An 18,314-nucleotide genomic window follows, 5' to 3' on the forward strand; every position below is an offset into this window, starting at 1 on the left:
AGCTGTTTTCCCATTTAAAAAAACACAGTTGGAGCCTTCAAGCCAGTGACCTTTCAAAGGTTCCAAAGTTGACTTTTTTCCAGAATTCACATTGATGTTGAAAACTAGCTACTTGGTCATACTCCCTTAAGGCTTTGTGTTTTATCATTCATTTGTGTTGAATCTTAAAGGGGACCTAACTTGCTTTTTGTAACAGTATAATGTGTGTGTTGTATGTGTGTGTTTTTTTTTTTTTTTGTTTAACGTTTATTCTTTAATACTGTTCAAGCAAAATCGACCTGTAAGAGGAACATGGCTAGCCCATCTTGTCTAATCCCACTTGAACGCTACTGTAGTACAAAAGGTTTTACTAACCTTATGATGGCCATTAGAGAGAGATACAGAATTGTGGACAATGCAGGTTGCTGCCCAAGTTAACTAGAAGTTCACCACCAGAAGTACCTACTACAATGTGACATCAGAAATAGACCATGGAGTAAGGGAAGCACATAGCCTGGTCTCATGAATCATGTAGGTAGCCAGGTGCATGGGTGTCAGTTACTTGGGGAATCAATGGCAGCACATGTTTATAAATGTGCGGTGCCACCAGGGATGGAACGTGAAAATAAATCCCTGCTGAGGCACAGATAACTTTAAAATCCTAAACATTCTGACCAAAAAGAAAAAAGTTATAAATATTCTGTTTTCTTGGTGAGCTAACTATTTATAAAGTTCTGCTGAAGCCATTTTGTTCCCTGGCACCTTTTTTATGAAGAATTCACTGCATATTTAGCTCATATAATCTCAAGTGTAAATTTTGCTTATTTGTATACCTAAATAATGTAGAGTTCACTTAATTTAGGCGTGTTCAGATTTCCACCGTCCCGCAGCCTCTGTCATAACGGATGCCCTGCATCATTATAGTGGGCGTGTGCTGTGCCGCATGTGCTGTTACCGGCATGGACCACGCCCACTCTAATTCCAAGAATGTACTTTGCATGGAGCCTGCTCTGACATGGACTCTGTGCACAGGGAATCCCTCGTCACCCTGGTGAGCGTGGTCCCAGCAGGTCCCCCACAGCACGCGCCTACTCTGGATCATCTTCTCTTCCTTAAAAAAAATCCAAGGAGCTGCTATTTTCTCAGCTTCCCAGAAGTTTTCTGCACATCACAATAACTCTTGACAATGGTCAGGCCTGACACTAATGAACAGGTGCAGCAGGCTCAGATCTCTTAGCTGTGTTTACAGGTTCTTTTACAGACTTAGCCATAATTTATGTTTATATATCCATTTCCATTACAAGAGTTTATTCTTTATATAATATAAATCAGGCCCTCTGTGTGTAGTGCCATGGGGACAGCAAACGTGGTTACAGTCGACCCCTTAAAAAAGCAGAGGGAATAATAGAAGATTGAGGTCATTGGGTGCAAAAGAAGGGTTAGGTGGGTTTGAGGTTCAAGGTACAGTAGGAAATGTGAATGACATGATAATGGCAGGGGCAGTAATAGTGGCTTAGGGTGTTTAAGTCTAGAGCAATGGGGATAAGTTTGAATCCCTGTCTCTTGTCTTCCAAAGTTCATCTACACCTAGCATGTCACCAGACTGACACCGGACTCTGTGCACAGGGAATCCACGCCCACATGAACCCTGGCTAGTGGTTGGCCTCCACACATTTCCACCTCATTAAATTTGGCCCTGTTTGCAAAAAGTTTGGGACACCCCTAACTTAAATGAAGAATTATCTTTAGGAGGAGCAGTATGTATTTTCTTTACAATTTGTGTGATATTTTCCATGGTTATTATGTTATGACTAGTTGTGATTGCAGATACAGTGTCATTTGTTCATCACGTCTGCTGAGAACAAAAATGCTTATTTTGTCTCTTCTAGCAACTGTAGCCATGGTAACTAGCTTTTCTGAACACAATAGCTATTGCATTAAATTGCTGCTATTTTCTGTAGTCGTTCCAGATTTCAGGTTGCTTTTTATTTTTTTTTTTTTTTTATTTTTTTTTATTTTTTTACACAGAGAATGAAAGATCTTATTTGTTGTTCAACAAGTGTCTATTCCATATTGTTTTTTAAATAATGATTGCTTTGTATATATGCATTATGATGGTTGTATGCACCTAATGAAAAAAATATTTAAATTATTGCAAGTTATTTGTTTTCCCTCAAAAATGATTGACACAAGAAAGAGAAGATGATTTTGATCATATGTGATTAAATCTTACCTAATGTGAGATGACCATGTAGAAGTATTGTGAAGCATGCTCTGTTGATCCATTAGAGACCCAAAATCTATTAGAGGCTCCCAAATAAAATTGTCTTCTGTGTTCTGTTCTGGAAAAAAACATATATTTGGTAATACTGTAAATGTCTGGTGATCCCACCAGCACCAGTAGTTCTCATCTGCATTATTCATCAGGCCTCTGCACCCATGGAAGTGTTGCCACACTACTGTGCATGCTCCAATTTAATTCCCCCTAAAAGCCTAATCGTGCAACATTTTTCCCCATGCGCTTTGGTCAGCTGACTGAAGGATTTGCATTTACATGCCACAGTTGCAATCTGCTCTGCACAGTTGAGGGTTGGAACTTACAACAGTAACTTTAGTTGGTCACATGATGTGCTGCTGCTTGGATATAACCACCGATTGGGGCAGTTTGGTGGAAATTGATCATGTGACCAGAATTATAATCTAATTATATATTTTAGCAATGTAATTTAGTTTACACTTAAAAAGAGAATATTATTCCTTGGGTGCAGTCCCATTAGGATCTCATGTTCTGGTCACTTAGGACAATGTTTGTAAATTCTATCCTGTCTATTCTTGTCCTGCCACAGTCTGATACATGCATGGTTTACATTCCCATGTAAATTGTTCTGTTTGATTACGTGAGGTGTGTATGGAGAGAGCTCTTCAGTTATATTAAGGAGTAACTCAAGTCATATATCTGAACTCTGGCATAATTACACATGTGCTGCTGTTCACTTTCAGTGGTTTAATTCCTGGTGTGTAAAGATTTATGGAAATCCTATGTAAACCTTCTTGATCAGAAACGCCTCTCACAAGGAAGCTGACAGCTGAAAAATTCTGTATATAAAAGAAGGTGCAGATGAAATCTGTTGGATATTATTTCAACTTACCAATGGAGTAGAGGATGTTCACGTTCAAGAAGCATTTTTGCGTGCAAACTTGTGCATTTTAGTAAACAAAATTAAACTATGTACAAATAATTTTAGGTAAGAGTATGTGTAGTTTTGGATAGAATAGGCAAGAGTTAAACCCCTTACAGGTATTTTTTTGCGGTGTACTATTGGGGACGTTTCCATTTACTATTTGTCCCAGGAGAGGAACCAGGTGAAAGAGTTTCTGTAACAAGTGTGGCCTCTGGACGATTCTCCTCCTGGGGACTTTAAGGGGCATAGACCTTTCCCCACACTATTTTAAACAAAAATACATTTCTGCCTAGAGATAAGCTATAATAAATTTTCTTTTTAATGTCCATTTTTCCTAATCTTTATGAATGAGGTGAAGTAGTTTTTGTAACCTTAGGAAAATGTAGAAGTATTTGAGGGACCTCACACAGCACCCTGTGTCCCCACAGGAGTTTAGAGACAGAAAGTAATAGAAAATTGAACCTTTAGAGTTAGGTGTTGTGTATATACTTATGATGATGTGTCATATTTAGTAGTATCAAAGGGTAAGCATCTAAAGACATTTTAATATGGGGGAAACTGAATTTTGGCTAAATTGTTGAACATATGAATGTTTTCAGTTTTTACGTGAGGAAATAATTCTTGTTATTTACCAAGCTACTGGAGTTATTAGCCTGAACAGTAACTTGCCTTAATTTTCCTAAACCTGAAAAGATTTACCCCTCAGTACCTGGTCCAGGAATGTTCTTTGTTTTTCACTTGTTCACAGCTGTCGGCATTCTCCAGTGCTGCTGTGGAAACCAATCCTATTCAGTAAAAAAAGCACCTTTTCATGAACGTTACTAGCAGAAAAAAAAACAAACTCCATTCATAGATGTATGTGGATATGCTGTTTATCTTATCTAAGTTCAAAGTTGGCCTTCCCGCTTCACAGCAACCAAACATTCTAATTTTTGTTTTGTACTTGCATTAAATATAGAAGATTTACAAAAAAGTGCTAGGTATATCCTTTTATTCATTATTTTTTTTTTTTTTTTTTTTTTTTTTTTTTTTTTTTTTTTTTAAAGCTCTATTCCTTCTTTAACCCCCCTCAGGCTTTGTAGTCAAAGGGGATGTACTTTGAATAAATAGGACTCAGATTTGACATATGTATTTTATTCTCAAAATCTAAATTAACAAATTACTGTAATTTGCCTGAATAACCTGAAATTTGTAGTTCGATGTACTGGCTGCAAATTAAGACCAGGATGCCCATGTTCTAATATCTTGTTCTGTGCTTTTTTTATATTGAAGTACTATATTTTCCAGTGCTGGTCATGCACTGGTTCTCCTAATAGGTGATTACTTTTTATGTTTCTGCTTTATCAAAAGAGAGGCAGATAAAACCATCAGATTCCACAAATCTGCAAATTGAATTAGGCTGAGTACACACGTGCAATGGTTCTCATCTGTTAATTGGCTCAGGGCTGATATTAGACAAGAATGTGGCATGTGTACAGTGCTCGTTGGCCAAATGCCCATCCTGGCAGATCCACGAACGATTGTAATGCATATGAAGGGTAGAGCGTGCAGCGGGGTGCCGCTCCCTTGTTCTCCCCTCTCCATAGAGCAGAATAGCGCTTGTATGTACATCAATCATGCATTGTGCAGAAGTTTGTCGTTGGAAAGGATCGTGAAAGATTCTTTGCAACAACAAATATTACACGTATTGCAGCCTTATTTTATTCCATCCATAGGTACAATACCCCTCAAAAAACGAGCCAACAATGTCCATGTTGTGCAGAGTTCCTATACTTTTGTACAAATAAATTAAAAGTCTTTTCCAAGTTTATGTAGTTGTACAGTGACCATTCCTACAGGATATTGATGTTCAATCAGGATTAGGTTCTACCCCACATATCCCAATTTTAGATCTTGCTTGATCTGCAGTTCCAGGCTTATGAGCAGGTTCCTGAAGCCCCATTAATTTTTTACTACTACACAGTATTTATATAGCACCAACATATCATGCAGTGCTGTATAAAGTCCATAGTCATGTCCCTAGCTGTCCCTCAAAGGATCTCATAATCTAATGTCCCTACCATAGACATATGTCGGTAACCGTCTAATTTTGTGGGGATGCCAATTAACCTAACTGCATGTTTTTGGAATGTGGGAGGAAACCGGGTACCCCATGCAAACACTGTGAGAACCTGCAGTGTCCTGGCTGAGATTCGAACCTGGGACCCAGTGCTGCAAAGGCCACAGTGCTAACCTCTGAGCCACTATGCTGCCCGCATCCATCACATTTAGATGTGATATGAGCATACAGAACTCCACATTAACCCCACTTTTCTTCTGACAAGAGTATCATGATTTCTATTTCAAGTACATAAATTCCAGGCTGTGTAAACATCGGTTAGCAGCTTGGGATACGTTTGTTGGCAAACGCACAGACACTACCATAATAGTTTGTTAATTCTGATCCTTCTTTTTTCAAAATAAAATATGAAGATACAGCTCATTTTTGTTGGTTTACCTTGTATCATGACTTTTTAATCTAGTTGGCTTTACCATTTTAATCTGAATATAAATTGAGTTGGCTCTTGCAGGCTCTGATTAGTATGGTGTAGCACTTGCTGCCATGGAAACATTTTCACTTGGCACGCACAATTTCATACAGGAAAAAGAAAGCAATCATTAAGACAAACAAGGCTCAAAAAGAACATTTATTATGTGAAAGAAAAGAAACCATTTCATTTCAGCTCTGGATGCTACACCGGACTATATTAATTAGCATTCCCTTCGATGCTTCTTTGCTTCTCCTTCCACTCTTCTCATCACACTTTATACTTGTATTTCCAGTGCTGTCATAGAATAGTTAGCTCTGATCACAAAGACCTCCAGTAATGTGGAGATAAACTAATTTCTTTATATGGAGGCTACACAGGAAAGCACCATATAAGGTACCTACAATTGCTGGTTGCCTGTGTGTATGACTGGTTATAGATCACCGGGCTGTGTCCTGCAGTGCTAGGCGTCCACAATGAACACTGTCAAGAATTCTTTATTCAGTCTACCAGCAAACAGGTCCTGATTCCTCCTCTGATGTATTAAAAAAGGAACTAGGCATACAGGGGTACAACTTCAGTAAAAACCACAAAATATCCAAGCGTTTCTTGCTATCATTAGGACAACTGTAAAAGCAGTTCTTCACAGAAGTTTTGTTTTACTATATCTGTGCATTGAGAGATTGTTCCCTCTGAATACTACTACACGTTTTTTTTACTTGTGGCCTGTTGTATGGCTGTCCCTAAAATTGGGTTTTTGTCATCTCATAGGAATCTAACCAATTTGCGAATCCTACACACTTATTTGTTGGATAGTGCATGCTAGGGGATATTGAGTGGTGATAAATCAACAATGGAAAGTAGGACAGTGTGTGTCTTGTAAGTACTCTAATTGTTGGCAGGAATCGTTTTTGATCTTTTTCTCTCATCCCCTGCAGATAATAGAGCTGCATACAATTGGTTATGGAACAGTATTATATATTGTATTTTTGCTAACTGTTTTTCTTGCACACTCCTACACTGGTAAATTTGTGCAGGAGCTGTAACAAATAAATGTTTTGCAAGCGATAACCAGCAGTTTTTGGAACTGGAAAAAGTTCTAGTATATTTGAAAACTCTGGTTTTTATTCATTGCCTTTTCCCTTTAAAAAGGGGCAATAATTTCAGTGCACAGGAAGATTTTGTTGTAACAAGGGGTGTAAACATTTCTGATCTTTGTCATTAAGATTTACTTGTTTATGACCATAATGAATAAAAGATGATCTGATCATAGGAAGATGCACAGGAGATAGGAAAATGATGGAGAGAGGAGGTTGGGAAGAGAGCTGTATATACAAGAATCCTGCTGATTTCCACAAATAGCACAACATGTTTTACATGCCTGGTCTCCAGCCTGCTGACTTCAAACCTCATGTTTATTTTTAATGCCTCTGTAATAGTCCATGTGTATATTCCTCACAGAGTTCACATTATTTATTTCTATAAACTCTTCCTAAATTTAGAGATCTGTCAATAACATTTAAAATGTGTATTCCTTAAAATAAATATTAAACTTTTTTTTACATTTTGACAAAAGTGACCTTTTCAATGTTTTACTATGTAGCTTTCATTAGAATACCTGATGATCAGGCTATAAAGATGCTTTAGATTGTGAGTACAACGCTCCTCAAAAATCTATGTATCTAATCTAAAAACAAATGTAGTTACGATGTAATATACAAGACTTTTAAAATGAAGAAAAAAAACAAAACTTTGTCTCCCTGGCTTAGCCAAGTCTACCTTCATATGTGCTGCAGATGCTCCCCCTTGCAGATGCGGCAGCATACTGTGTGAGCGTTTTGTTAATGGAGGCAGTGCTTCCAATTTAAAGCCATTACCAGGCCTGGGTGTGCGGAATGTGGTGACTTGACGAGGAAAAGGCTTGTGCATAAGCAATAAAAATGTTGATTCCTTCTGGAACATTTTGGGGCAGCACAGTGGCTCAATGGTTGGCACCCTTGTTCAAAACTAAGCCATATCACTTTCTGCAAAGATGTACGTACTACAATGTACTTATTGTGTTCTGCGTCATCATTTTTCAATTGAAGGCCAACTATTCTCTTTTTATCATATTCAACAGTATTTATATAGCGCCAACATGTTATGCAGAGCTGTATAATGAATAGGGGTTGCAAATGACAGACAGATACAGTGACACAGGAGGAGGAGAGGACTTTAATCTTAGCTTCTGTTTACTCACTAAAGCTTTTATCCAGCCTCTAAATAATTGCAATGTTTTATTTTAAAAAGGCAGTTTAAAAGAAAGTATTGCTGAGAAAAAGCAATACTTCATGGTCTTTGCAGCTTGGTGGGAGGGGCACGGCAGGGGTACACCCTTTGCCTTTACGCTTAAAAGTTGTTTCTCTTTCTTATCTTTGAAAGTTGAGCATTATGTTCAAGCATTTCTTCAAGGCTGACCAAACAGTCATATGTGCTCCTTTTTGTCCCCCTGTCAAAGGGACATGCAAAACGGTTTACTAGTGAATTTTTAATACCCATTATGCATGGCATTCAGCCATCACATGAATTAGTATTTGACATGGTTGCTGGAGATCAGCAGCAAAGAATGACAAAGTAAAAACAAGTATTTAAACTGTTAATTGTTTATTGTGATCTGTGTTCCAGAAAACTAAATTTAATTCAGTGAGGTTTTATATTTACTTGTATAGGACTGAACTGCTACTGGCATGCAATGCATATTTGTGTTTAGAAACCTTTATTTTATAATACACCTAAATGAAATCTACACACCAAATACATTTTTGGCATACAGCTATATTGAAATGTTGTACTGCTTGGCATTGAGGGAAACTACAAAACAGGTTATCCTGTCCTACAATTATTCCCCAAGGTAAAAAGCCATCAGTGTCATTTCCAATCAGTGTTGTTCAGGCTTTACTTATCAACTGTGATAACACAGAAAGCATTTCATTGTATTGTCTTCACACAAAGGCCTGCACTAAAACCCCATTCTGGTTTGTCTTGCAGAGTTATCTTTCAGAAGCCCTGATATCATGTCTGTGGGCTCTCAGACATTTCCTCCAGGAGGACCTAATGGGATTCTCAGAAGTCAGTCATTTGCAGGCTTTAGTGGCATCCCAGAAAGAAGATCTCGGTAAGTAATTCTAATGTGCTTGTGCTTCAGGCAGAATATCCACTTTCCTGATGCATGTGGCTTACATCCTCTTATTTTATTTAATTAAATTAATAATTGCACTTTATTATACGCAGAGTCAATTCACAAAGGGCAGTTGGTGATTTAGTTTGCCTAGTATTAGAGGTTTCTCTGGAATATTGGTCTGTGGAGGTTACCTCCTACACTCTGCTGATATAGTTTGCTGAGATTAATAGTTTATGTATATTCCTAAACAATCATTTTATTTATTTATTTTTATATATATTGACTGGGTTGACTAGGTGACATGGTTGGACTTTATTGCTTTGTCCAATTTACATGGTTACAGGGAAGGACAATATAACAATAGTTGCATCAATATATTGCTGCTCGTTCATTATCTAGTTACAGGATGAGGCTGTATTTTAACTAGCAATGAAGTCTGCAGCAAGACCTGGCATATGCAGTGTGGCTGGGCTGTCTGGACCACAAAACTGGCCGCTGGAATTACCAATCTTTTGGCAGGTAGCACAGTTGTCATTTATTTATTCTGGCTGTGTATTTGGCGGTTTCCCTTTACTTGAGATGTAAATAAATGTACCTGCAAAACCTCTTTTCAAGCATTAGTTCACTGGATCCAAACAAAACTTATCTTAAGGCTTGTATGTTTACATATGCCCAGGTAGATTGTATGTATGTATGTATGTATGTATGTATCAATCATTGTCCACAGCATGTTTTTATCTTCTGTATCTATTGAACCCCCTCTTTTAGTACTGGTAGTGGCCTATCATTGCTGCCTGTTGGCAATAAAGCAAAACTACATTAATACCCTGAATTCCCAAGTATTATTAAACCTTCTTGTGCAGTTGTCCCTGAATTTTATTTATACAACTAGCAGTCAATATGTGTTTCATTTCCTGTCCATTTTCTATAGACTATTTACATTACGTGTGACCAATTTTAATTAAAGATACAATAGTCACTGTATTGGCCCAAAGGTTTTATTTTAAAAAACATGAGAGTAAAATATGTTTTAGGCTTATTAGGTGTTAGGTATTTTAAATAATTTGTGTGTGATTATCATTGTGTTAAGCAGCCATCATTGCTCATGACACATGAGGTTTGTACATCCTGTTTTGCAGTGTTGTATAGTAAATCTGTAAATTGTTCTTCTTTACAAAGTCCACAAATCGGATGAGGCTTTGAAATGTATACTCTCTCTGTGGTTGATAGTATGTTTACACAGCGGTTAGACTTTGTGTTAGAGAATCTACAGATCTTTACATTTAGGCTGGGACATTTTAAAAAACACATGTAAATGTTCCTATTGTGTTTATATACGTTTTAAACACTTTTATTAGCGATTTAAAGCTTGCCTTTAAAAGGCTGGAAAATGCCTATGCTGCATTTTTCCATGGGTTTTTCACAATTTTGCTGTGTTTTTAACTCATTTACGTTTTTAGTGCTTAAAAACGTAGTAAAACGTTCCATTGAAGTCAATGAAAGCGTTTATTTGCGTTTTTGGGCGTTTTCCAGCCTTAACCCAGCATTTTAATTTTTTTTAAACGGTGCAAGCAACGTTTAAGACACAGCTCCTAAACGTGCCTTCAAGAATTGTCCTGTTGTAGGTTAGCCCATTGGAATGCATGGGAATTTCAAACGTGGGCTTTAAAAGCCTCAGGTTAAATACTTGGGGAAACGTCCATGTAGACTAAGCCTTAATAAAACAACAAAAAAAAAAGAAGTGAGTAACAAATGTGAAAGTCACATAAAAACTACTTGATTGTAAACGTATAAAATGTGTTGAGAATGCATTAAAGTTTCTCCTTAAATGCCAATTTTCTGACATATTTGGCATACTGTTTTAAAGTTTTAGGACAAGCAGAACAAAATCTCAGCGTATTAAAATTGTTTTGATCAATCACTTTTTGACTTTTGTTACAATGGTCACTAGGACAAAATAAATGAAGGAAAGGGACACCAATAAAACCTGCCTGAGAGTCTAATCTTTCCCTACTTTATCTAAGGCAGAGAAACCTTTTTTGCCTTCACACACACTTTTAACATTATATGTGGAATTAGGGTCACCCATTGATCTGGTATGAATGAACCAGACAACATGGTAAGGATTCATTGCTACATTGTAATTCTTTTTGACACTGCAGTTATTGTTTTGTGTGGGTCAGTTTATACAGGAGAAGCTCACACAAGTGCTACACATTTTGTTAGCTAGGATTTGCCAGTAAATGGAGATAAGGATTTACAGGAAAGGAGGAGTGGAGCGCCCAACATTCACCTATTTACATTGCATTTTTCAGGCCATGTGTGACTTACCTAATGTCCAAAACTGGTTTAGTTACCAATGTTTATTTTTTCTAATAAAAAGGCCCTTTATGTATTTGTAAAGTGCTGCATAATATGTTGGTGCTATTGAAGGTCCATAGTCATATCACTAACAATCCCTCGAAGAGCTGTTGGTTGGAAATGATTTGTAGAAATTCAGTGTTCTTTTTAACCTAAAAAAAATTTATTCTGATTATATTTTTTCTATTTTAAACATTTTGTATTTTTTATAGGTGCAATTCTTTCCTTGGAAACACTGCCACCCCCAAAAAACCTCAAGCTAAACAGAAGAAGATGCACAGCATGGGCCATAAAAATGGTAGTAGTTCCAAAGAACCACAACCAGAGAGAGTAGAAGAAATATATGGAGCCTTAAAAAATGGCCTTGAGTAAGTTAAGATATATGTGAAATGTACCTTTCCCGGTATTAACAATCAATAAAGGACTGGACACAAATTATTTGTTTAGCTTGCATATCTTAATCTTAACAGACTCGGATAATATGAAGGATTTTGCTTTTTTAGACCCATCGTTTAAAGAAAAAAAAAAAAAAAAAGAACCAACTTAATATCGAATAATCTGTCAAAAGTCTGCTTTATTACACAAAACTAATTTTCAGTTCTGGTCCAAGAAAACCTCAGATTTAAAAAGGATCAGTGGCTGACTGAATGTAAATGACAGCATTTTGGTTTTCCGTATGGAAAGTGTTTTTTTAAATATAGATCAAAAGTCACAAGGTGTGAGTATGAATGATTGATCAAATACAATAAAACGATAGTACAACAATGAGAAAAAAACTATCTTCAGGGCAGAATGCCATGCTGGTGTGTGCGTTGGGACTTCAACTGATTGATAACTAATCAAGAAAATCATTCCGTTCAGCTTGTCAAGCACACATTTGGTATCTAGCCTCCTCATGTATATCAGGCCACTTTTGAGACCCCAGTTAAAGAGGAATTAAACCCAAAACTACCCAAAACATAAAAAAAAAAAGTCACACTTACCTTTAATTCCATAAAGCAGTCGAGCCGTCGGAAGGTTTCTTCTATTGGGTCCTGTGTTGTACCGGTATCTATCTTATAAATAGATATAGCGCATGAGGGAGCGCCAGGCCCCGCCATCTTCTCCTCTCTTCCTCCGGGTTCTTCCTACGTCACCCGATGCAGGTGCGATCGAGAATTAAGAAGGTGGTGCTGCACCCACTTTTTTTAGGGTGTTGCACTTTTTTAAGGTAATGCAAAGGGTTGTCTACCCTTTTTTTTAAAGTAAGTTTAGGTATGCTTAAAGTCTCTCCCCACAGTTTGCAAATAATTAGGCAGAAAGTTACACATGTGAAAAATAAGTACAATAAAGGCAAGAAATGCCCTGTCGGCTCTTGATTAGGCAGTTCTTTACCTTTGGTAGACTGGCTGGAAAATGGCAGCATTTTTAGATTAGAGATTATTAGTGTTCTTTCTGTCATTCAAGTGATCCTCAATGATATTTTCTTTTGACTTGCACACATTTCTTTCTATAGCATGTGTAGTACAATGATTTTTCTGATAACTGGTTGTACAGATTCTGTATTCTGAAAGACTTCTATCTGATGGCAAGCTACTTATTCCACACTTTTATGTACATTACACTGCTTCATTATCACAAGTGATGCTTGAACTGGTCTCCTGGCCCATGTATATTAAGTGAAGAATGTTTGTGTAATGTCCTAGTGGAAAACAACTAATTCTGTATGACTTATTAATGAATGACTATTATAGCTACCAGTAAGAATGGATGATGGTTTAATTATACAATAGAATGCTCAGCAGGGGAAGAAAGACTCCTATTGGTGTTAATTGCCTCAAAATTGGGCTGTCATTAATAACTTCTTGTAAGTTCTTTGTTTTTGCCTTTACTTAATGTTATTTGGTGTTTGATTTCTTTTTTTTTTGTAGTGAATACCTGGAAGTTCATCAAACTGAACTAGACAAGCTGACTTCCCAGCTCAAAGACATGAGGAGAAATTCAAGGCTGGTAAGTTGCCAGAACTTAGTTATTTCCTGATGTAAAAGGCAGTAGACCTTACAATATAGGAATGTCTAAATATCAAATTCAATAGCCATTCAAGAAACCTTTCTTGTAATTATGATGTATAAAACAAATTACGTTCAATGTTAAATGCTGCTTGCTGATTGGCTTTATGGACCCACAATTAATCGACTTCTTTTCTTCCTTTGATACAGGGAGTGCTGTATGACCTGGACAAGGTAAACTAGTACTTGTTTTGTTATGCATGGCAATTTTTATTCCACTGAATGCAATTTGATTCTTCTCGTTGGGTTATATCCGAAAATCAGTATAGTAGGAGCAGCATGGGGGGTGTGTGTGTGTGTGTGTGTGTGTGTGTATATTATATTATGTATATGTATGTGCTTATCATTTAAAGGATAAGTAAACCCAAAATCAAACCAGAATGTAAAGTAAAAGCATTCTGGTTGACAAATAAATCTGAGCACTGTATAGAAGCGTTGTTATACGCTTTCTCACTGCACTAGTTCTTATTTCCTTTCCTCTCCTCTCTGAATTTGGCTAATGGGAAGGTCAATCAAATGTGACTGTGACACTTAAATTTAGAAGAACAATGGATACCAGAATAAATTTCCCATCACCCTGTAATACAGGGTATCTACAAGAGGAGGGCAGGACTTGCAGTCATAGGAAGTAGGTGGTGAACAATTAAAAAACCTCAGTCCATTACTTTAAAGTGAAAGGCAGGCAAGCTTCTAGTTGTGTGAATATTTGCAAAGTTAACCAAATACAGCTACACATTTTATTTTTAAGATAATGCTGGATTTATATATATGTTATTGATTAGAAAATTTGCTTTGTTTGCAGTTTAGTTTAATAATTATGTTTAGTGTCTTGTATGCATTCCTTTAAAAATCTGTGAAGCCATGATTATGTACATTAACAGCTCTCCTATAGCCAGGACCTGTCCTTACAAAGAGATCTTTTCTTTTTTCTTTGGGTATATTTTGTCATATTTGGGCTACCATTGATGCTTGTGATTTCAAGTGAAAAAAAAATGAACGTTGTATATCATTATGAACCCTTTTTTTATGATAATAGTCTTTCTAAATCTGTAAGCTATCAGAAATATGGTCACAGCATTACTAAAGTAAAACTTTATAAAGAAAATGATAACTTGCAACACTCACTTCTTTAAAAATGATGACGAAACAAATCCTTCCCTTTTCTTTAAAATGTAACTTGCGGCTTGGGTATGAGGAAATGTTTTCTCTTGCACGAATTCCTTTTACCTACATCTAACCTTGCCTTTATTTTCTTCATTATTCAGTATTTATAAAGCGCTAACATATTTAGCAGATCTGTACAAAGTCCATACTTGTGTCACTTGCTGTCCCTCAAAGGGGCTCACAATCCAATGTCCCTACCATAGTCATATGTTTTTATTACAATGACAAGGTAATTTTTTGGGGAAAGCCAATAAACCTAACTGTATGTTTTTGGATTGTGGAAGGAAACTAGTGGGACCTAGCTCTGCAAACGCCAGAGTGCTAACCACTGAGCCAACGTGCTGTAAGACAAAACATGATTTTTGTTAGTCCAGCTGAAAGTATGCTATATGTTGTGAATAAAGATTTAATGTTTATAGGTTGATTGATGTGATTGATACCTTTAAAGTCCCTTACATCAGGGGTGTCAAACTCTGGGGAGGCAGAGAGGGCAGCACATCATTCTCCTATGACAGCTGTAGCTTTCCTGTCACTATAGTCTTGTAGTGCAATGTCTGTACAATGTTCTGCCATTCAATGTCTCATTAGCTTCAGTTACTTCGGGATATATATAAATAAATATATTTCAGCATACCAGCATTGTTGGCAGCATTTTGATTTAAAAAAAAATTTTTGAGTTTAAAATTAAAAAAAAAAATTCTTTCTCTGTTGTGGGCTTGTTCCGGATTGAGTGTTGGGCGGAACCTCTTTGTTTCTGTGTGGGAAGGTTTTGTATCTGGTGAGAAAGAGAAACTTTTATTTTTTCAGTGGATTTTGGGTTTGGCCCCCAACTTGCTCTAAGTTTTTGGTTTCGGTCCTCTGTGTGTTTGAGTTTGACACCCCTGCTTTACATTTTTCAAGCCCAATTCTTTGATACTCTTGGGATGTGGCACATATGGTTTTGGATTCCCTTTCCTTATATTTTAATTCCATGCACAGGTTTGGAAAAAAAATATGAACTTCATAAAATTATTTAAATTGACATAGATGTCTTTACATGTTTATTGCACTTTAAATGTGACCAGAAATGCTGACATTTTAACCATTTTATAGTATTAGAACAGATTGCATTTGCTTAGGGACCATAGTTCTAGTAGTAGCTGGTGTATTCCCTACAAAAAAAGAATTGTGAAACATGCATGCATTTCAAAGAATCAAGACAAGCATGTGTTTTACGATATGTAGCCCAGTTGGTTGTGTTAATTAAATATGCTTTTTCTTCCTAGCAAATCAAGACCATTGAGAGGTACATACGAAGATTGGAATTTCATATCAGCAAGGTAATTTCAAAGTATAATGGAAGTTCTGCACTTATGTAAGACACTATCAATAATGCACATGCTACGATTGTTTTTCCATGGATCTGATTCAGACAAGCCACACTAATCCCTCAAGCTGAACTTTTATCGTTTGTTTCTACAATTTCTATTGAAATCGAAGAAACCATTTCCTGTTCATAGTTTTGCCTTTAGATTTATGTTCCAGGTGTTGCAAATGTGCCTAATGTGTGTGCAGTTCAAAAGGCACCAGACTTCTCACATACACTAGAAGTTTGTTACCCAAAACGATTGTTCATGGACATCTAGAGTGAAAATCTTGTCTTTGTGCAGATTTCATGCAGATCGGTCATTGTAAATCAAGATCTACTGTTGTCGCTTTAATTTCTTTTCTATTCTATTGTCTCTGCAATGAAGCAGTCTGTTGCTCTTTTCTCTCCTCCCCTCTCCATAGAACAGAACTGAGCCTGTTCTTTGTACAGTCTGCTTGAGAATACTTGGCCTTTTGACATCTTAGTTATGTGGACATTCTTGGCCCAGCACCACCCACCCTCCTGTGATTGACATTAGATGAAATGTTTTACATTTTCTAATGGAAACTGATGAAATACTATTTGTATCCCACCTGTGCGGCACAGTGTAATATTTTGCAGCTAATAAAGAGCAAACTTTGCAGCATTGTCATTGCTGCTGTTGGTGCCCTAATCAACCCCCACATCAAGAATCTAGGATCCAGGACTGGTGTAGTTTAACATTGCTAGGCGTACATTATAAGTAGTAATGTTAAAATGCTGAACAGATTTTCCAAAGTATTTTGCGGCAGCAGATGGGCTGCAAGAACTTCCACTAATGGAAAAAGGTATGTCAGGATAGTATGTCAAGATGAATCTCTGAGAATGACCGTGAGTTGACCGGTCTATTCTCTATTCTTGCACTGCTAGGATGTGTTATATTATGTGACATTGATCACATTGATAGATAATTAAGATGCAAACCTGGTAATGTAGGTTTCAGAATGATTATCCTCAGCTACATAAAGAATTGTCCTACAATCTGGGAAAGCTATGTGCGTAAAGAAGCTTACAAAAAAAAGTTTTGTCTTTCCCTTGTAGGCTCTGCCAGTCTCACAGATATTGCTTGTAACAGTTGCATCACTTTTAATGTCGTGCTGTTTTGTACTTTTAGTGATACATAATAAAAATTAAAAACCTCAAATTTAATAGCAACTTCAGGAAGGAAAGTTGAAAGCCGGCAAACTTTTTTTTTAATGTAATGTATAACCTCAGACCACAGTAAGGATACTATAAATTAGCTCTCAAAATATCTATGCCACCTGGGTTTTTCTTCTGTCTTTCAATCTAGAGGCATAGAGTAGAATGTATATTGGTCATGAAAGTTTTTGTCTTTTATCTTATGTCTAGATTTAGCTTCCCCATCCTAGTGTTGGTAGCAGCCTAAGGACAGCATAAGAATTTTATAGCTCTCATTCTTGGTGCTAAAGATAATCACAGCTGAACAGAGATAACCAGTTCATAAAGTTTGTGTTCAGACTTGCCTGTTGTAATGTTTACCAATATATAATTACAGTTAGGTACATAAATATTTGGACAAACAGCTTTTTTTCTAATTTTGGTTCTGTATATTACCACAATTATTTTAAATGAAAAAACTCTGATGCAGTTGAACTGCAGACTTTCAGCTTTAATTCAGTGGATTGAACAAAAAGATTGCATAAAAATGTGAGGAACTAAAGCCCTTTTTAACACAATCACTCTATTTCAGGGGATTGGACCTGAAATAAAGTAATTGGACAAATTAAAAAGCTGAAAATAAAATGTTCAAAGCATAGGTTGCTTTGGCTGTATGTTTTGTCCATCTGTAATATGAAACGCCTCCCAATCAATATGACTGCATTTAGCTGGATTTGAGCAGACAGTATGTCTCTGAACACCTCAGAATTCATTCGGCTGCTTCTGTCCTGTGTCACGTCATCGATAAACACTAGTGTCCCAGTGCCACTGGCAGCCATGCACGCCCAAGCCATCACACTGCCTCCGCCATGTTTTACAGATGATGTGCTATGCTTTGGATCGTGACCTGTTCCACTCTTTCTTCTTTCTTTTTTTCTTGCTATCATTCTCTTAAAGGTTGATCTTGGTTTCATCTGTCCAAAGAATGTTTTTACAGAACTGTGCTGGCTTTTTTTAGATTTTTTTTTTTTTTTAAAGCAAAGTCTAATCTAGTCCTCTCTTTATGGTAGACTTGGATTTTGATATGTCTACTTCCCGGAGAGTGTTGTTTACTTGGTTGGCTGTTGTGAAGGGGTTTCTCTTCACCATGGAAATGATTCTGCGATCATCCACCATTGTTGTCTTCCGTGGACGTCCAAGTCTTTTCCCAGTGCTTTGTTTCTTTCTCATGATGTACCAAACTGTAGATTTTGCCACTCCTAATATTGTAGCAATTTCTTGGATGTGTTTTTTTCTGTTTTTTCAGCTTAAGGATGGCTTGTTTCACCTGCATGGAGCGCTCCTTTGACCGCATGTTGTCACAGCAAAATCTTCCACATACAAGCA

General features: G+C 36.9%; 1 protein-coding gene across 4 annotated transcripts in view; it reads left to right on the forward strand.

Moving 5' to 3' along the window:
* RIPOR2 (RHO family interacting cell polarization regulator 2) overlaps positions 1 to 18,314 on the forward strand; it is an 81,173-nt gene that overhangs the window by 24,163 nt on the left and 38,696 nt on the right. For all 4 annotated transcript variants that reach the window (XM_072411596.1, XM_072411593.1, XM_072411595.1 and 1 more), the window contains exons 2-6: positions 8,717 to 8,843; positions 11,423 to 11,578; positions 13,121 to 13,199; positions 13,409 to 13,432; positions 15,688 to 15,741. In XM_072411596.1, coding sequence (XP_072267697.1) covers positions 8,717 to 8,843; positions 11,423 to 11,578; positions 13,121 to 13,199; positions 13,409 to 13,432; positions 15,688 to 15,741 — 440 coding nt within the window. The remainder of the gene's footprint in view (positions 1 to 8,716; positions 8,844 to 11,422; positions 11,579 to 13,120; positions 13,200 to 13,408; positions 13,433 to 15,687; positions 15,742 to 18,314) is intronic.

This window comes from Pyxicephalus adspersus, chromosome 5, assembly GCF_032062135.1.
Source record: "Pyxicephalus adspersus chromosome 5, UCB_Pads_2.0, whole genome shotgun sequence".
Classification (NCBI taxonomy): domain Eukaryota; kingdom Metazoa; phylum Chordata; class Amphibia; order Anura; family Pyxicephalidae; genus Pyxicephalus; species Pyxicephalus adspersus.